The sequence below is a fragment of the Syngnathus acus genome, chromosome 1 (genome assembly GCF_901709675.1).
Source record: "Syngnathus acus chromosome 1, fSynAcu1.2, whole genome shotgun sequence".
NCBI lineage: Eukaryota > Metazoa > Chordata > Actinopteri > Syngnathiformes > Syngnathidae > Syngnathus > Syngnathus acus.
Genome location: NC_051087.1, coordinates 10,795,349 through 10,812,131, shown reverse-complemented (window position 1 = coordinate 10,812,131; position 16,783 = coordinate 10,795,349). Strand labels below are relative to the sequence as shown.

The 16,783-nt window shown below is 40.8% G+C and overlaps 2 protein-coding genes across 2 annotated transcripts; one reads left to right on the top strand and one right to left on the bottom strand.

The window, feature by feature from the left end:
* Positions 1-715: 715 nt before the first annotated feature.
* si:dkey-28e7.3 (trafficking kinesin-binding protein 1) lies at positions 716-14,762 on the top strand. Its single transcript, XM_037250045.1, has 16 exons — positions 716-752; positions 988-1,293; positions 1,385-1,573; positions 7,911-7,987; positions 8,202-8,318; positions 8,413-8,507; positions 9,396-9,504; positions 9,699-9,777; positions 9,866-9,996; positions 10,140-10,214; positions 10,346-10,557; positions 10,894-11,109; positions 11,182-11,516; positions 12,180-12,368; positions 12,552-12,654; positions 13,477-14,762. The coding sequence occupies exons 1-16, from the start codon at positions 716-718 to the stop codon at positions 13,817-13,819; spliced, it is 2,613 nt and encodes an 870-aa protein (XP_037105940.1). The 3' UTR covers positions 13,820-14,762.
* Positions 14,763-14,776: 14 nt separating this feature from the next.
* Positions 14,777-15,430, bottom strand: LOC119119483 (gastrin/cholecystokinin-like peptide). Its single transcript, XM_037245906.1, has 2 exons — positions 15,079-15,430; positions 14,777-14,965 (listed from the first exon to the last, which is right to left on the bottom strand). The coding sequence occupies exons 1-2, from the start codon at positions 15,308-15,310 to the stop codon at positions 14,889-14,891; spliced, it is 309 nt and encodes a 102-aa protein (XP_037101801.1). The 5' UTR covers positions 15,311-15,430; the 3' UTR covers positions 14,777-14,888.
* Positions 15,431-16,783: the final 1,353 nt, after the last annotated feature.

Sequence of the window (16,783 nt, the reverse complement as noted above, 5' to 3'; positions counted from 1 at the left end):
ATGTCATATTTATAGCACGTAACTGTGATGCTGTTAACACAAGAGTTTTTATTCGGTAAGAAATGTAATATTAATTTAGCTTTTCCATTGGCAACAGTGGCCTCTGCTGACTGACGTGGTGAACACAACACATTTCTTTTTACCAACTTAATCCTTGACAAAAGGACGCCTGTTTGGATGCCAAAAAACTTCCAAAGAAAGCGTTTTATCCACAAAAGACTCATTATGCTAATATTCATTCTGATAATGCGCCTAACAATTCAACGTTAACTGGCCTGTTTAAACAGTTGCACTGTGTGCTACATAGGGGTGCAGCTGCAAAGCACCATTAGGAATGAATAAAATGAACTCATTTTAAATTGTTGTAGATGTTTGGGTAATGATTAATACTGTTGTCCTGTATGTGTTTTGTATGGGTTCAATAGTTCAGAATGCCAGCTGGAAAACAAAAGCCATTAACAACAAAACTCTTCCGTAAATTGATCATTGCATATGTTGATGCTTTCATCTGATAATGTCTCACATCTACCTAATTTAAATAAAACAAACATCACAGATACACTTCAGAGAAATTGCATTTGGGGCACATATCTAAATGTTAAGCATTTAGCTATTACTGTCAGAAGATAGGTGTTAAACTTAAGAAACAAAACAGTTTGCATGTAAATGTGGGCAAGCACTTGCTGCAGAGTTTCTCCATGGATGTGTTACAGTTATGCCGAAGAACCTGATCCGTGCAGCTTCAGGCTGTGGTAACTCAATATGAGCGAAAACACATGAGGAGGCCCAGCCCTCCTGCACACACCTTAGTCAAAGGCTCCTTTCATTAAACAACAAATTGTTCATTTATAGTTTTCTGTTGAGTCTTTTGAAAAGTGTCGTATGACCACAATAACCAGTATGGGAGTTACAAGTATGCAAAAATACGTTGCAACCACATTTCAATAATTTTCCACCCTTTTATTTCCCTCTCTTTTTTTCCTTTAGTTGTTGCTGCTGCTTTACATCCAAACGCAGTGTCCTGTGCTGTCACGGTCAGCCACCAGGGGACAGAGTTGGCCTTTACTTTTCCAGCTTCTGACAAACTATCCCACCGCTGCTCTTCTTCGGCTGCTCATTCTCCTCCCGCCTGGCTCACACAGGCCCACCTGGACACCCAGTCAGCCCTCTCCCTCCATGGGGGTTGGGGGGAGGTGGCGGCGGCCCTGGATCTGGACCCCCAACCTATTCAGCTCGGCTCAGCTGAGGGAGAACTGGGACAAGCATCTTGCCTCGATGCATCTACTCTCACAGGTAGGACAATGTATAAAAAATGGTTTTGTTTCATCCCTTCTTTGATTTAAATAAATGCATCCACGCTAACACAAAGATGTCCTGTACTCAGACCTCTGTTCAGACCTGCCAGAGTTAGAGATAGTCAGCCTCCTGTCAGAGGGCCAGCCCAACTACACTCTCCGAGCAGACTGTGTATTTGGCTACGACAATGACGACTGGCTGCACACCCCTCTGCTGCAGCCAGAGGTCGTCCTGGGCCTCACACACCAGCAAATTGATGAGACCTTCAAGTACTTCTGTGAGTTTTTTCCCCCCCCTTAACATACTGTCTTACTCATTTTTGGAATTTAAAGGCCAGAGGTTTTTCCACATTTCATAAAACACTTGCAAGACTTTACTGATTTTGTTGTCTGCTTGCAGGAATGTACTGTTTATTTATTCAGAACAGCTTGTTTAACTTGCCACACCCCACCAAAACTCATTGTCATAATATGGCAATTATCATAACCAGAGCGATGAGAAAAGCCCTCTCAAAAAAAACAATTTTTTTGTCATTAGTGCAACGTCTCAAAATGCCCCGTCATTCTGTCTACAAATTACATTTTTGTGTCAGCTTTGTCTACTGTGATCTCAAGTGCACAAAGATTCTACTTCACTTGCCGCCCTCCCTTCCACACACTGCTGTGTAGGTCAGCAATGTCACCAAGCTGCTTAACCTTGTGTCACTTGGCTTCCTAAACAGTAGATCTGCAGACAGAATAGCCAAGTGGCCATGTTGAAAACATGCGTGCTAGGATGTCGTATTTAAAAATACCTGTCCATACCATTGATTTTTTTTATGGAGTCATGAAATGTGCGCATTATACTGGTGGGATTTTTCTGGTGTAGTTTGACTTTAAAACTTGGTGTGCGTGTGACCCACCTAGTGATGCCAGTAACAGCAAAAGAGAATTTGACCACTTTTTTTTTTCTGCACTGAGTAAATTATTCAGTTACTCACTGTTTTAGATTAAAGATACTTATCCTAGTCACTGTGGGTTTCTACTGTGTTGTGGCAAGGGTGAGTCTCTGAAGAAAAGTCAAAGCAATATGAAACTTGTAATCTAATTTTGTTACTTTTGAAATCAAGTAACTGGTAAAGGAGTATTGTATAATCACATTACTTTTCGAGGTGCATACTTATAACAAAAAATAAGTTACTTAACTAGCTTCACTCAATAACTATTCCCTGGGCTTTCATTGGTTGCTTATTTTTGTTTTTTTTGTGTTGGTCTTGTAGAAGAGAAAAATACTGTCATCCAAAATGGTGCTGTCTTCAGTAATTAATTTTTTCCAAAAAAAGAGCTGAGAGCCACCATCTTGAAACTCTTGATGACCCTTTGTTTGGAGGAATAGGAACTCATGAGCTTACGTGGCTGCGTCCTCATTATGCTAGTTAGGCTGTACTTAAGCAATGCCAAAACATATGTTCCTATGTGGAGCAGGACAGACTAACCTGCTAACTCGAGTGTCTGGTTCTTTGTCAGTCGGCATATGGTGTTGTTTAGTTTCTGCGTAACCCTCTGTTACATCTTCAATGCTGCCAATATTTGGAATTTAGACTACCGTCATCAAATACATGCCTTTGTTTGTAAGAGTGAGAGTATGTTGTATTGATTTTGTTTCGTGTGCATGGGGGCTATGGTGCCTTTAGATTAGTCCTGATCAGTGTACCTCCATCCAGCCTACATATAGGCTTTTCTTGCCGTTTCTTGACTTTTCTCTTAATCCCATTCTTTTTGTTTTTTTGACTCAATTTGAATAAGGTGTGTTGCAGCAGGGAGACATAGAAAACATGCAGGACACAAGACCCCGAGAAATAGGATTGACGACCCCTGCCGTAGACGGTTGGACCTAATCTGCTAAGCTTTTAAGATTCTTAAAATTGTCTTGCGTGATACATTTGATCCAGAGTCACTTATACATGTGAAAAATGTATGAAGTGGTTAATATTTCAAACCTTGCAGTGTCTGGGTTAGCAACTTTAAGGGTCAAGACCAGATGTGAGAATGTGAAATGTTTTGAAACGTTTGCATCATACACTCAATGACGTCTTGCATACATGAAAATTCCCTTTCTTTGCTGCTGTTAGAAATTTCTCATGTGCAAGATGTGCACAGTTATTTGCTGTTTTTATATATTTTTGTATTTCAAGTGAAGGTTTCATTGCATTTAGTGTGCGCATCCACTCATTTTACAATTATTTATTTATGATTTATATTATTATTATCATTACTTATCAGTCCAGTCTTTTTATCTTAATATACGATTAGTATGAAGGTTGTATTTTTTTTGGTAAGAAAACTGAAAAACATTCCACCCACCACAGTCTGAATGTATTCTCTCTGAATCCATCAACCCGATGCAAAGTGAGTGGGTGTGGCTTTGTCTGCACCAATCTTCCGCAGAGCCCTCTCTCTATCATGCTGACATCAAGTTTGTGTGGTGAATCAGAGCAGCCATTGACGTGGCTGGAAACTACCATCCATTGTTGCACGGGGGTGGATGAGCTTAATATGACATCATTCTCACTGTACCAGCGTTGCCATTTAGAATTTTGCACCATTATATCAATAGGACACCAATATTTATATAAGTGGATGAGCCAGGGGGCTCAACGTGAGCTCATCTGGCTTGTGCATTAGAGCTTGCATCATCCATGACCCCTCCCCCACTTTCTTCCTTCTGTCCTTTCTCAGTCGTCCAACGTGGTCAGGTGAACGTAGGCAGGAATGACGACAGATGGACCTTACAGACTGATGGATTATGCATTAGCACCAAGGAGCTCAGAGTCTTTGCCACAAACAAACACAGGTGTATCCACTCCCTCCAAGGCAAGGGGATCTTGTTTTTACCGAACACACGAGCCAACAGCATGATGCTGGGTAGACGACAAACGTGCATGGGAAACCAACAGTAGAATCAGGAGGATTTAAATGATGGATGGCAAGACTGAGAGCAGTTTTTCTGTGGTCACCATGGAGGTGTGGAGCTCCTCTGCATCCGAGGAGGAGGAAGAAGAGAGGAGCGCCGTCGATATTGTGCTAGAGGACAAAACCTGCCGCAACAGCAACACCGCCAACAACAACAATAACAACAATAACAACAACAATAACCTTTGCAGGGAGGTAAAGCAAGGTGAGATAAGGCATAGGGATGAGGATGATGAAATTGATATTAGGGATTCCTGGAGGAGCTTTAAAATGTTTAGCGTCTCTTGAGTAGATTTAGTTTTCTGGCTCAAATGTTGAGGTTTGTGTTATCTAAGAGCTTTAATACTTAACTATGTGCAGCATGTACTGCAGAGTGCAAGCTTTGGAGTCATGACTTTGAGGGTCATGCAATGATTAACAGTTGCAAAATGATTGTTTACAGGTCTCTCCTGTAAGTTTTGACAAAATATTGGATTGACATGTATTTTATGCGTAATGTTCCAGAAATATAAAATAATAGTTTAATTTTCCAATAATAATTAGCGGTCTTAGTAATGTATAGACAGTGAAAGGAAGTTTCCTACTATTTTATAAAATGGTCAAGCCGACCCTCTTTACTGAAGGAATTTGATTGATTGGGCATTTATTAGGCCTACATTATGTGTGCCGCTGCCCTAGATCTAGCTCAGTGATGGTAGATGTCATTGAATGAAACGAATAAATACGTATAAATGAATGAAACTAATATACTAATGATCATGTCAAGTTACAACCACTTTAATGTTTAATCATTTATCACAGAATTTAATATTGCTCTTATAGGATATCCGGTGATTTAATAGCAACACATTTGTCAAGCATCCCCTTGATTCATCCTCTGTGTTGCTGCTTCTCAAAATGGGCATATTGCTGGCACCAACCCCAGCACTGCGACACAGGCGCTCCTCTGAATTTTAGATACTTTGGACTATTCTCTCATTTTGGTAATGTGTTTTTAAAATCCCTCAGGAATTTGAAAGCGTTGCAGAATGATGCCTTCAGGCTTGGCAAGTCTTGACATTCTTGTGCAACAATAGACGATGGAACAATGTGAATCCTAATCTCAGAGTTTATCCTTCCCCGTCTGATCCTTGCACTCCAACAGACGTCATAATTACGCCTAAATCAGCAATGCCCATCCTTAGGAGAACAGTACTGTATTAGGTTATTGGTTTACGTAGCTAGCTAGAATTAGCACCGGAACCCTAAAACCTTTAGCTGTCATAGCAAATCTCTTACGTTCATCTCCCTCCCTGTGAGGCTGCCAGGTCAAGTAAGTGCAAGTAAATTGTGTACATTTTTGTTTTTGTTTTTTGGGAGGGTGTTTTTCCTTGTCCTCCTGGGAGTTAAGATCAGGGGATCGCGTGAATATTTATCAACTGTGAGATTATGGCCATGTGCCCTCGCTGTTCGGGAACCTGTGGTGTAGTGAACGGAACCTGTGCCGTTGAAAGATTTTCCAAATGAAATCTGGTTTAAGATAGAAAAATGTACTATATATTTTTATATTTTACTTGATATGAAACCCGGTCGAAATATTTATCAGTCCTCGCGTCAACTCTACTTTATCTGTACAGTGCGTAAAAGTATATTTTCCTCGATACACAATTAGAGTACCTGAAATTTAGTTGAGCTAATCTCTCCAAGTCCTTTTTGACCTGTTCTTGAGCCTAAGAGGAACGGGCAGTCCTGTCAGCTAAACTGTTACATAGCCATGACCTCTAAGGCCAACACATTTAAAAAATGTCATACCAATTGGTATACTTTTAAAGCACCACGTCCATACTTTGTTCATCCTATTTGCAGTGTGTTCAGGCCATCTTTATTTAGAAAAGATGGAAGTAGCTGTAAACTGCAGTAAATCAACAGGCTCAGTGCGATGCACTTGTCATTTGTCTTCTATAATTCAAGCGCAACAATTGATTCAAGTGTCACCTCAGCTAGAGGCCATTAGATTTTCTCCATTAGCCTTATTAGATACTGTGACAGCTACCCTTACAAAGTGTTTGGCAGCCAAATCCAAGGAGCCCAATCTAATTACTGTGTTGTATGACAAAAGCCTTGCTAAGATTCAAACGTCACACCTCATTCTGGTTATTCAGACTTAGGTGCTTGGCCTGAAATGAACAACTGGATATTGAGATTCAAATTCAAAGTCAACCTGCATCAAAGGCAGGTGTATTATTTTGATGACATTTGAATTCCTCACACTCCTCTTGCATTTTGCATATTACAAATTGTTGCAACATTTAGTTATGTTAGTATGTGTGATACAATCATTTTTCTTTAAAAAGGGAAATGTACTTTTTTAGTGTTTGTATGCAGATAGTTGAGTCTATGGTTTGCCTGCCCACCCATCAAGGGTGAAATTAAACAATCAAATAGATATTAAGTAATTTCTCAAAATGTGTCTAAGCCAGATGTTCTACACTTTCCCACTGCTACAAATTGGTGGAGCAAATGAATACAATAAGTAAGCACTCCCACACCGAATTTCTCAGCCAATGACATGACCAGCTTGGCTCGATGACGTTTCAAACCAAGACAATCACTGACACTGCAGCCAAGGCACGATTTTACTCAAAGCCAAAATAGAAGTACAGTGTAGTGTTGTTGCCATGGGGTTGAGTGGTATTTTTATTTGGTGATGTCATACGCCACACCGTTACACTAATTAACGTGTAATTTGGTCACGTGTGCCTGTGGGGACAGCCAATTTAGCCTTTTGTGGTTTTGCACAAGTGTTGGCTGATTCACAGATTCTAACATTGCTTCGTACCTCTTGGTGCTATATTAACCATCACCGATAACATAAAAAAAAACATTCTCGAATTGGGGCATTTGTGATGCAAACCTTACATTGTGTGTTGGTCTCGTAAAATTGTTATGCACTGTAAGTGAGCCCATCACCAATTAATCTTGCACATCATGTCATCTAATGAAATTTGGTCATGGATCTATTCTCAGACAATATTGTTCTCCCAATAAACAAGTCTAAATCCAGCCACTGTTTAACCTTGCTATACAACTCCTGTGGCCAGTTTGTTTTTGGCAGACACCCCACCCCCCCAATTGCACTATATCGGTATCCAGGCGAACCAGGTTTTATAGGTGTCTTATCTCGGCTAAAAAGGATCAAGCTAATAGGATCGCTATCTGACTGACCACATGGAGTTGTTATTGTCTGTTGAAAGCGGCTCCACATGAATGAATCGATTCCTTTTTGTTGTTGTAACAAGTTTATTTCGAACCAGTGAAGTGTATTGATTTTTTTCCCCACACCAACTCTGTAAGCCTTGTTGCATGAACTTATCAAGTTGTCTTGGATGAGAGGCAAACATCTTTGAGAAGACTCTCAGAACTGTGCAGTTGCCATCCATTCAATGCCCCTGAGAAAGAAAAGATCTGGATGAATGAGAATGCACGTCATTGCTTCAGTTGAGCCGCATACTATGCAGAGTGAAAAATCACCTGCAGCATCCATTCATAAATTCCCTCATCTTCTGAACCGCTTATCCTCAGGAGTGTCGCAAATGAGCTGGAACGGCGTTCACGCCTTCTTGTGTGAAAACTTTATGAAGGATGCAGAGGTAATAATGAAATCTTTTTGCCTCCTTTTCTTAGTGCTGTGCTCAGACAGAGTTGGCCAGGTCACCAAGACATATCATGACATTAAGGCAGTCACACACCTGCTGGAAGAGGTAAGACGCACGACACACACACACACACACACACACACACACACACACACACACGCACACATGATAATAAGGACTTGAAAGAGGATTAAACTTGAATCACTTTTAGTGTAATTTCCTGTCAATAAATGAGCACAATTTGCTTATTTGGGTCAAGAAAGAGTATCTCCCTTGTTGTTTATCATTGTACACTTTGTATGAATGTGATATTCTCCAGAAAGAGCGTGATCTGGAGTTAGCAGCACGGATTGGTCAGTCGCTCCTGAAACAAAACCAAGAACTGACAAGCCGAAATGGAATACTGGATGAACAGCTGGAGAGTGCAAAGGAGGAGGTACAACTAAAACCCATTATACTTTAGTTAAATTGCACTTCAACTGTGAGTCTTTTACTGAGATGAACTCAATTTATGGGGAACTATTTCTCAGATTGCTCAACTGCGTCATGAGCTTTCTATGCGAGATGACCTTCTCCAGTTCTACGCAAGCACGGAGGAGATAGAAAATGCTGAATCACACTCAACGTGAGTACAACGAGCACAAAGAGAGATTCTTAACAATTAACAATGTGCGAGAAAGTTCTGTGCTGCATAATCATCATCATGAAAACGTGATCTTTTGGTGGTAAAGTGCTGATGCCGCGGAATGTTTTAGCATTCCATACAAAAACCTACGGAAGCTAATCTGGTGATTTTTAGTCAAGGAATCTGTTTTCAGTAATACTTTGCAAAATAAATAAAATTAAAAAAATACGGAAAATAATCTGGAGGTTTATGGTCAGTGCAGCTGTTTGTGTTATAAGAAGTTTATATGAAGTAAATTGAACAATTATTCAACTATTTTCCTGGACATCTGATTTAAAATTAAATGATCCATTACTACAATGTGGCCTGCCCCAAAAGAGTTTAACACCTTTGGCATGCACAGCATAGAGCGAAGCTTTGTGGTTTAATTATTACCATTTAGGAACTGACACAGATGTGATAAATGGATCTTAAACTGGTTTAAGGTACTTCCTCTAATGCCTCTAAATAAAGTGTGAATGTCTGTGTAAGGTTGCGATTGGTCAGTGGGGATTAGAAGTAGCACAAGCATTGACACAGCTCCTTTGGTCGGATGTAATTAAGAGATTGTTGCCTGTCATCGAGGCTGCATTTAAACTCCAGGTCACTATTCTAATAGTCGTCTACTGTTAGCACATACTTGTACCCACACATTTGCATTTTTTTTTAAATATATTTTTTTACTATTTTATATTTTCCATACAATTTCTTTTCGTCGTTTTTACAATATTTTTTACTATTACCCCAATTGATTTAAATAACAAATGATTTTTTTCTTTTTCAACGATCAACACATTTAGACCAAATGTAACTGTATTCCTCATATGGGGAAAATGTTGTTCTTCACAGAATCAAAAAAAACGAATCAAGCAGTTCTCTCGGCAACTTTGTCCACTATGACTTCATGCAGCAGAAACTGAAATGTTTAGAGGACGAGAACCGCAAACTTCGACTGGAGGTAACCGTCTTTCAGTGTTCACTGTAAAAAACATGTCCTTTCCTTTTTTATGCCTATTGGCAATAATTCAAATGTAACTATTTTATTTTTAAATCAATGTTTTTTGTTTGGTATTTTTGAAAAAGGTAGTCCATAATTAAGTTCAATGTTTTGTATCGTCACATAAATGACGAGACCCAACATTATTTTTGCAGGCCAATGAGCTCTGCACAGAGACTACGGATTACGAGGAACAAGAACAGGAGCTGATGATGGTGTGTGTGGAGGAGCTATGTAAGTCATCTCCTTCACCCAAATTGGAATTGCAACATTGTGATTGCGCTAAACAATCAAGTGCAATATGGGACCTGTGTCTTTTTAGCCTCTGTCAACAAGCAAGTAGTGGACCTATCAGACGAGCTAGCGCGCAAAATGGAAGACTCTTTTCGTCAACAAGAGGAAATCAGCCTATTTCTTGCCCAGATTGTTGACCTGCAGGCCCGCTGCAAACGTGTGAGTAAAAAAAAAAAATGAAATTCAAATTAAATTTACTGCATCTTCACAATATCTTGAAGTCTACTATATTTCTTGCTTCTACAAATGGCACTGGCAAGTTGCAAACTTTCCAATCCTGTACTTTCTTTTGGTCCCTGTAGATTACAAATGAGAACGAGGAGCTGAATCAACATCTGAGTGCCTCCCGTGAGAATAACCTGAAACTGGAGTCTGAGGCAAGCAATTCAAACTCACTTTGATGAAGAGACTTGCTCTGGCTTTTGTTTATTTAAAATGGATCATAATAGAGTACATTGTCATTGTGAATGATTTAAGCATGGCATTTTTGTCTCTTCCTTGTCTGCAGCTCAAAGACCTGCGGGACAAGTATTCCCAGTGTGAGGACATGCTCCACGAGGCTCGAGAGGACATCAAAAATCTGCGAAATAAGAGCCTGCCCAACAGCACAGTGCAGCGTTACACTGCTCTGGCCTCTGTCCTCCCCATGGACAGCCTGGCAGCGGAGATAGAAGGCACCTTCCGTAAAGGCTTGGACACGCCTGCATCGTCAGAATACAAGTAAGTGTAGGGTGACATTGGAGTATGCATTTGTTATCAGGTTCTGAAAAAGTGTAAAGGTACAGTATTCTCAATTATTTCTAGAATTTTTAGTTTTTTTTGTTTTATTTAATTATTTTAGGGTTTTTTTCCTGAACGCAGTTTGAAAAATGAAAACACCTGCACATTTTTTTTGTACAGCTTTTCTATTGAATATCTATTTTTTTTTTTTTTTTTGCAATGGGTTATACTTTGAAATAGTGGATTTCATTTAGTCTATGGTGTTTATGACCAGTGTTTAAAGTATGATTTTTTTTTTCAATCAAATTTAAGATTTCTTTTTTTTTCTTTTTGCAGAACCCACCCGAGGCGTGTGTTTGAAACCGTACGTGTGGTGAACAGGTCGGTGAGGCTGCGCTCTCTATGTCACTCCCCCGGGTTCCCAGGGTCAAGCCCAGTGTCCGTGCACTCCAGTTCTACCAGTACCCCCCGGACTAGTTACTATGGCTCCGACAACATCAGTCTTACTCTGGAGGACAAGCCCGGCTCCAGTCTGGCCCAAAAAGACGATAGGTGCGTCAGTGAACCTAAACACACAATTGTGTGTCACCACTCATTTTTAACATCGTCACGTTATTTCTGTAGCATCAGTGGGCCTAAGCGTCTGGGCCAGCCAGGCACTCCAGGAGGCCCTGACCTTGAAGCCGCCTTGCGCAGCTTGTCAGCTCGCCAGCAGAACCATTCTTCTGAGCGGCCATTCTTCGATGTGGAGCGCGAGCGGAAACTGCGGGCCTTGGCGGCAAACAGTGACGGGGATGAGGGTTCTAGTGGCTTCTTGACACCAAATGACAGCCTGGCCTCCAGCCCAGCGACATCAACCGGTACCAACTATTCCAATGGAAGCTCTCGCCACTCCTGTGACTCCTCAGGATCCAGGTCATACCTGCCTGATCGCCTGCAGATCGTCAAACCTCTGGAAGGTAGTTGCTTGATTTATCTTTCCAAGCATACAATACTAACCTACATTTCTACATTCAGACAGGTTTTTGTTGTGAGCAATGTCACACCAAGAATGTTAGACATCCTTGGCATGATCATGTAACACACACTAATCATCACATACTCAACTCTTCAAACCTGACCTGTTCTTGTATCATAAGGCTTTAAAGGTCTCCCAAGATTAACGTTTTAAAAAACAATAACCATTTGACGGTTGTTATCATTAGGGCTTTAGGAACAAAGTAAAACCAGCTTTTCTACAATCCCAAATGAGAATTGCTAAGTAATAAATTACCATTAGCAACAGTCTTTTTTGTACTTGCTGTCATTTTGATTTTGAATATAATGACCAGGAACTTATCTTAGGTATTCGCTGAAAAAACATTCATGGCTCTTTGTGTGTTTTTGTCCTCTTTCTGTAATGGGCGTTCAAGTAAGAGGAAACATGCAACACAGGGAGGGGTCCTTCAAGTAATATAGTACCACTTTATTTCACAGTAAGATATTTTATGGCAGCACATTGGCATAGAGGTCCATATTTCTGCTTCACAGTCTATGACAGAGTTTGTTGTGACTGGACTTTTATACATGCACTAAAATGTCAGTTATTTTCATGCACTGTTGCCTCTGGTTGTTTCCCTCAGGCTCAGTGACTCTACACCAGTGGCAGCAGCTGGCCAAACCAAACCTGGGGGGTATCCTACACCCTCGTCCTGGCGTCCTGACAAAGGACTTCAGGGAGCTTGAAGTGGACATACAGCACGTGTACAGTTTGAACGACCTGGAGGAGGATGAACCTGACCTGTCGCTGATCTCAGGAGCTCACAGCATGGGTAAGACACCAATTAATTGCTGTGTACACAGATATATGTATTTACTACAACACATGTACAGTGATCCCCCGCTATCTCACGGGTCATCTTTTGCGCCCCAAAGGTTTTTTTTAGCGTTTTTACCTGTGCATACGCTATGTTGTAAGAAGTTGAATGTGATCTTTTTCTTCCAATAACCTGCAGTGTCTCGATCGGGTCCCAACCGCCCTCCTACTTTTCCCACTCCTGCCACAACCCACAGCCAAGTTCCCCAACCATCCCTCCTCACCCCTTCATTCCCTTTTGGGTAAGAATTCTTGTAGTCGTTGTCTTGCACGTTTTTTTGGTCTCTTCCTTTGTTGCAAGCGTTCCCACCTGCGTTGACATTCAGGTGTTAAGATTTGGTTTCTTTGTGAATCGGAACTTTTTCTTACAGGCAAAATATCTCTTGAATCGTACAAAGCCTTGGCTTTGAACAGTTGCCTTGTATGATGTCACATCAGGCGTTCTCATTCTTTTACAGTGCACTGAAGTCGTTGAGATCAGTTTTGCTAGTTTGACCAACTTTTCCTTTCCCCCCATAGTGGCAGAAAATGTCTGTCCAGGCTCTTGCTCCAACTTTAGAAGGAGCAAAGTAAGAGCTGGTGGCTCCACTATTACTCAAATCCTCAATTTCTGAACATCACAAAATTAACCATGGCCTCATTCAGTCATGTATGGAAATTAACATATGTGCGCTACTAGTAGCATTTTCTAACAACACGCGTAGCAGCACAAAGCATGTAATAGTGCATGGACTTTCTGGAGGTCAAGTACGTATATGGCGTAGCTGCTCATTTCCATATTGGTGTGCCCTTTTGTTTTGTCGCATTGCCTCACCTCAAATCCACTTGTGTGTTGAAAGCTTGTTGAGCTGTTCCATCCGCTCTAACTTGTTTGCGCACCTCTCATACTCGAGTGGCTTGTTGAATTTGTTTAATGACTCTTTCATAACCTCACGATTGTGCTGCCTCAGTATTTCCTCGTTAACCTTTTTTTTTTTTTTAACATTCACCACAACTGCTAGCCAACACAATGAAAGCGCTTGCACCATTCTGTACCCATTTTTGTTCTTTTTTATTTTTTGCAGCCATCACCCTATCAACCTGCCATTATGTCCGAACTGTGAGCACGTGAGTGCTTCACCTGTATCCTGCCAGGATACAGCCTCCACCACCCTAAATATAAGCCGGTCATCACCGGGGCTCCTGCAGCTTCTTGAAGAACGAGGTATTTCCGCCTCCTGTTCTCCCCGCCAACACACACACAGTATCCACAGCATAGCGCCTCGGCTCTCCGGCGCCGTCGACAAAGGTGGGGGCTCATGCCCGGACATGGCCGGGAAAAGGAACAATTTGAGCTTCAACCTAGTTGGAGAAGCTTCAGCATCTCAGGCTGCACAGAGTGGCCGCCTAGAGGATAGTGAGTTGTGATTTTTTTTTTTTTTTTTTTTTTTTTTTTTTTTTTGGACAACCATCACACTTCTCTTGGCCCACTGCACATTGTGTCTGTTTGCGCTCCAGCCAGACTCTCATGGTCCTCTTCTTTTCTGTTGTCATGGCAATGTGTTCACCTATGTTCATCTCAGGACAATCACCCGATCTCAGGCTGCTTAATTGCGGCAATAGATTAGTTTTCCACACAAATAAGAAACTTCAAAAAAGCTGCGATAATCTTTTTATACCATATGCCGTAGAGATTAGTGACACATTTTTTTCTCCTGTAAAAATACTTGTTTGTAGTTGATGTAAATTTCATGCAGTAATTTGTTACTATCACACTGATGAACTTTCAAATTGCACTGAAACATATTCTGGTCTTCCTGTGTATTACCTGCTGTATTGACAAAAAATATTGTATATAATATGATCATGTATAATTACATTAACGGAAGTAGACGACGATGCACTGAGAGGACGAAACAATGACTGCACTGAATCGTTGATTTTCACCTTTAGCTGTTTTCACATGGCGAATGTTGTTTGGGCATCAAACTGCTCCAAAGCACTCATTTTAAATCAAGTGAATGAATGTCTTTAAAAAAAAAAAAACATCATCATATTCATGACTTCATAGGAAATTTCATTCCGTTGTGTTAGAAAACACAGTAATGGTACATATGTACTTTAGAAAGCCGTATACCGAACAATCATGGAAAGTAGAGGAATTCACACAGTTATCTGTAGCATAAGGGCATAGGATCCTGTAGTTTTAAAAGGGAATGAAACGAAGAGCACGTTATGGTCACTTGTGCTTGACGTTAACCAAAACACTATTGTCAGCACTTTGAACGTGCTCTGTCTGTATTTGCATTCTCTATAATATTGCAGTGTGTGTATATACTATCCCACCTGTGAATAAAATGTTGTATTTCCATATTGCTTCAGTTGTCAAGATTGAATTTGCAAAAAACTTTATTCATGGCATTGCAAGAGTATTAAATCAACAACAGCTCATTGGTTGAACACTGAAGCAGCAGCAGCATCGGCGGCCGGCCCGCTTTCATTCAGCGTCCCGCCGTCCAAAATCCACCCAGCCCTGATAGTCACGGTCCATCATGCAGTCGGAGCTCACCATCTCTGTGAACAGAGCATTCCGAAATGAACCACGTGAGGCACACATGTGGGAGCACCTGTTGGATAGCAGCCCTCGCCTCGACCCATTTTCTTCACGCCCCAAACCCACAACATACCTGAGATTGCTTGCATGATTTGTTTGGCCATAATGACACGCTCTTCCTCGGAAAGGTGTGCCCGTCTAACCGTGCGTGGCGGCAGAGGCTCCTGTCTGCCTGCAGCGCTTTTTGCTTCCTCCCTCCCAGCTTGGAACCGCTCAACTGTTTTGCTCCCAGTTGCAGCAGCAGCAGCAGTACATGCGAGCAAAACAAACACCAACGCAAACGCTACCATCCTGTTCCCTGACATGACCACCTAGCAAACGTCTACTAACAGCTCCCCTTTTTATAACACAGGTGAAGCATTTGAGCTGGAAAAATGACAAATATCAATAGCTTTTGATTGATTAGGCCACTGGTACGCCAGAGAGACGGACGTCAAGGTGATGATACATTGCTACATGCACCCTTGTCAATAACCCTGTGAGAAAGCTTTTTGTGCTGCAATAACTGTAAAACAAGTCAATTTATTTACACAGGCAAGCCAATAGTTCCGAAGTGCATTTTAACCAAAAGACAGGGTGTGATTTAATTTCTGACAATAACTCATCTCTTATACGCTTGCCTACACGTGTAAACACTTTTTCCACCCCCTTCTTCAAACGTTTACGCATGTTTGATGCAATAGCAGCCTCGTAAATACGTTTGTGACTCATCTGCTTCATTTTGAACATGCCTGGACTGCTCTAAATGAATATCTTTGTGGTATTCTAATTGGATCAGCAATATCCATTTAATTGCAAGACTTTTGCAGCTTCTGGGAAAACAAATGCGAATGAGTTTGAGCCTGTGAAAGTGCCATGTGAACTTAATCAAATTAAATAGTTAGAAAAACACGTACACACCCATCAGTGAAATCTGATCAATGTGTCAACAAAAACGCTTGTTCCCTTCACCTGTTGCCCGGTTAGATTGCACAAGCGCACATAGGCATGCACAATCGTGCAATTCTACTTGGACTACTTCTGTACTCATTTCATTTGTTAACTTTAAAAATGTTCTGTTATGTTGAATTACAATGATCTTTATAGTATGCAACAACTTGTCCAATCTTTGTAAATGTCTGGGGCGAAAATGTCTATGGTGCTTTTAACAGAAATTCAGAGTTCTGTATTGCAGATGACATCTGCATCTGAGCATACTGAATTGTATTCCAGGAGTTCAAAAGTACACCAAATACAAATGTCATACAATGTAAGCCTATAGAAAAAAAATACAGTACACCTCTATATTTAATTGTAATTTCTTCTTCAGGGCCCATGTTGTTTTTTCTAAGAAATATGTCTCTTAATAAACACAGGGGCGTTAACAAGAGATGCCGGTTCTGCAAAATGAGTTCATGTGGAATAGGTTACAGGTACATTTTAAGATTTCTGTTGAAGGGTGTGACACACCACAGACATACTTTTCAAATACTTGTTTGAATAAATGCCTCTTTGAAATGTGTTTAATCATCTCGTTTCCAGTGTAACAAGGTGTGACACTTTGTCACATTTTGTACTTGGAAAACAAACACCATCTGACTTTTCAGTCATTCCAAACAAAATCAATTAAGAACCATTTGTGGATGTTAAAATACCTCGCTTTAAGAGGTTATTGCTTTACTATCCACAATGTTGACATGCGGGGCAATTAGTGGTGCACAAAATTGATCGAACGTAGCTGAAGCTCCACTAGCTGAGGCAGTGAATACATGTCATGGGAGATAGGCAGTTAATGTGGC

Coding starts and splice junctions, on each gene's coding strand:
- si:dkey-28e7.3 (XM_037250045.1), top strand. CDS start 716: ATGCCGAAGAACCTGATCCGTGCAGCTTCAGGCTGTG. Junction 1,294..1,384: donor CGATGCATCTACTCTCACAG/GTAGGACAATGT, acceptor TCCTGTACTCAG/ACCTCTGTTCAGACCTGCCA. Junction 9,778..9,865: donor GGTGTGTGTGGAGGAGCTAT/GTAAGTCATCTC, acceptor GTGTCTTTTTAG/CCTCTGTCAACAAGCAAGTA.
- LOC119119483 (XM_037245906.1), bottom strand. CDS start 15,310: ATGTCAGGGAACAGGATGGTAGCGTTTGCGTTGGTGTTTGTTTTGCTC. Junction 14,966..15,078: donor AATCATGCAAGCAATCTCAG/GTATGTTGTGGG, acceptor CTCTGTTCACAG/AGATGGTGAGCTCCGACTGC.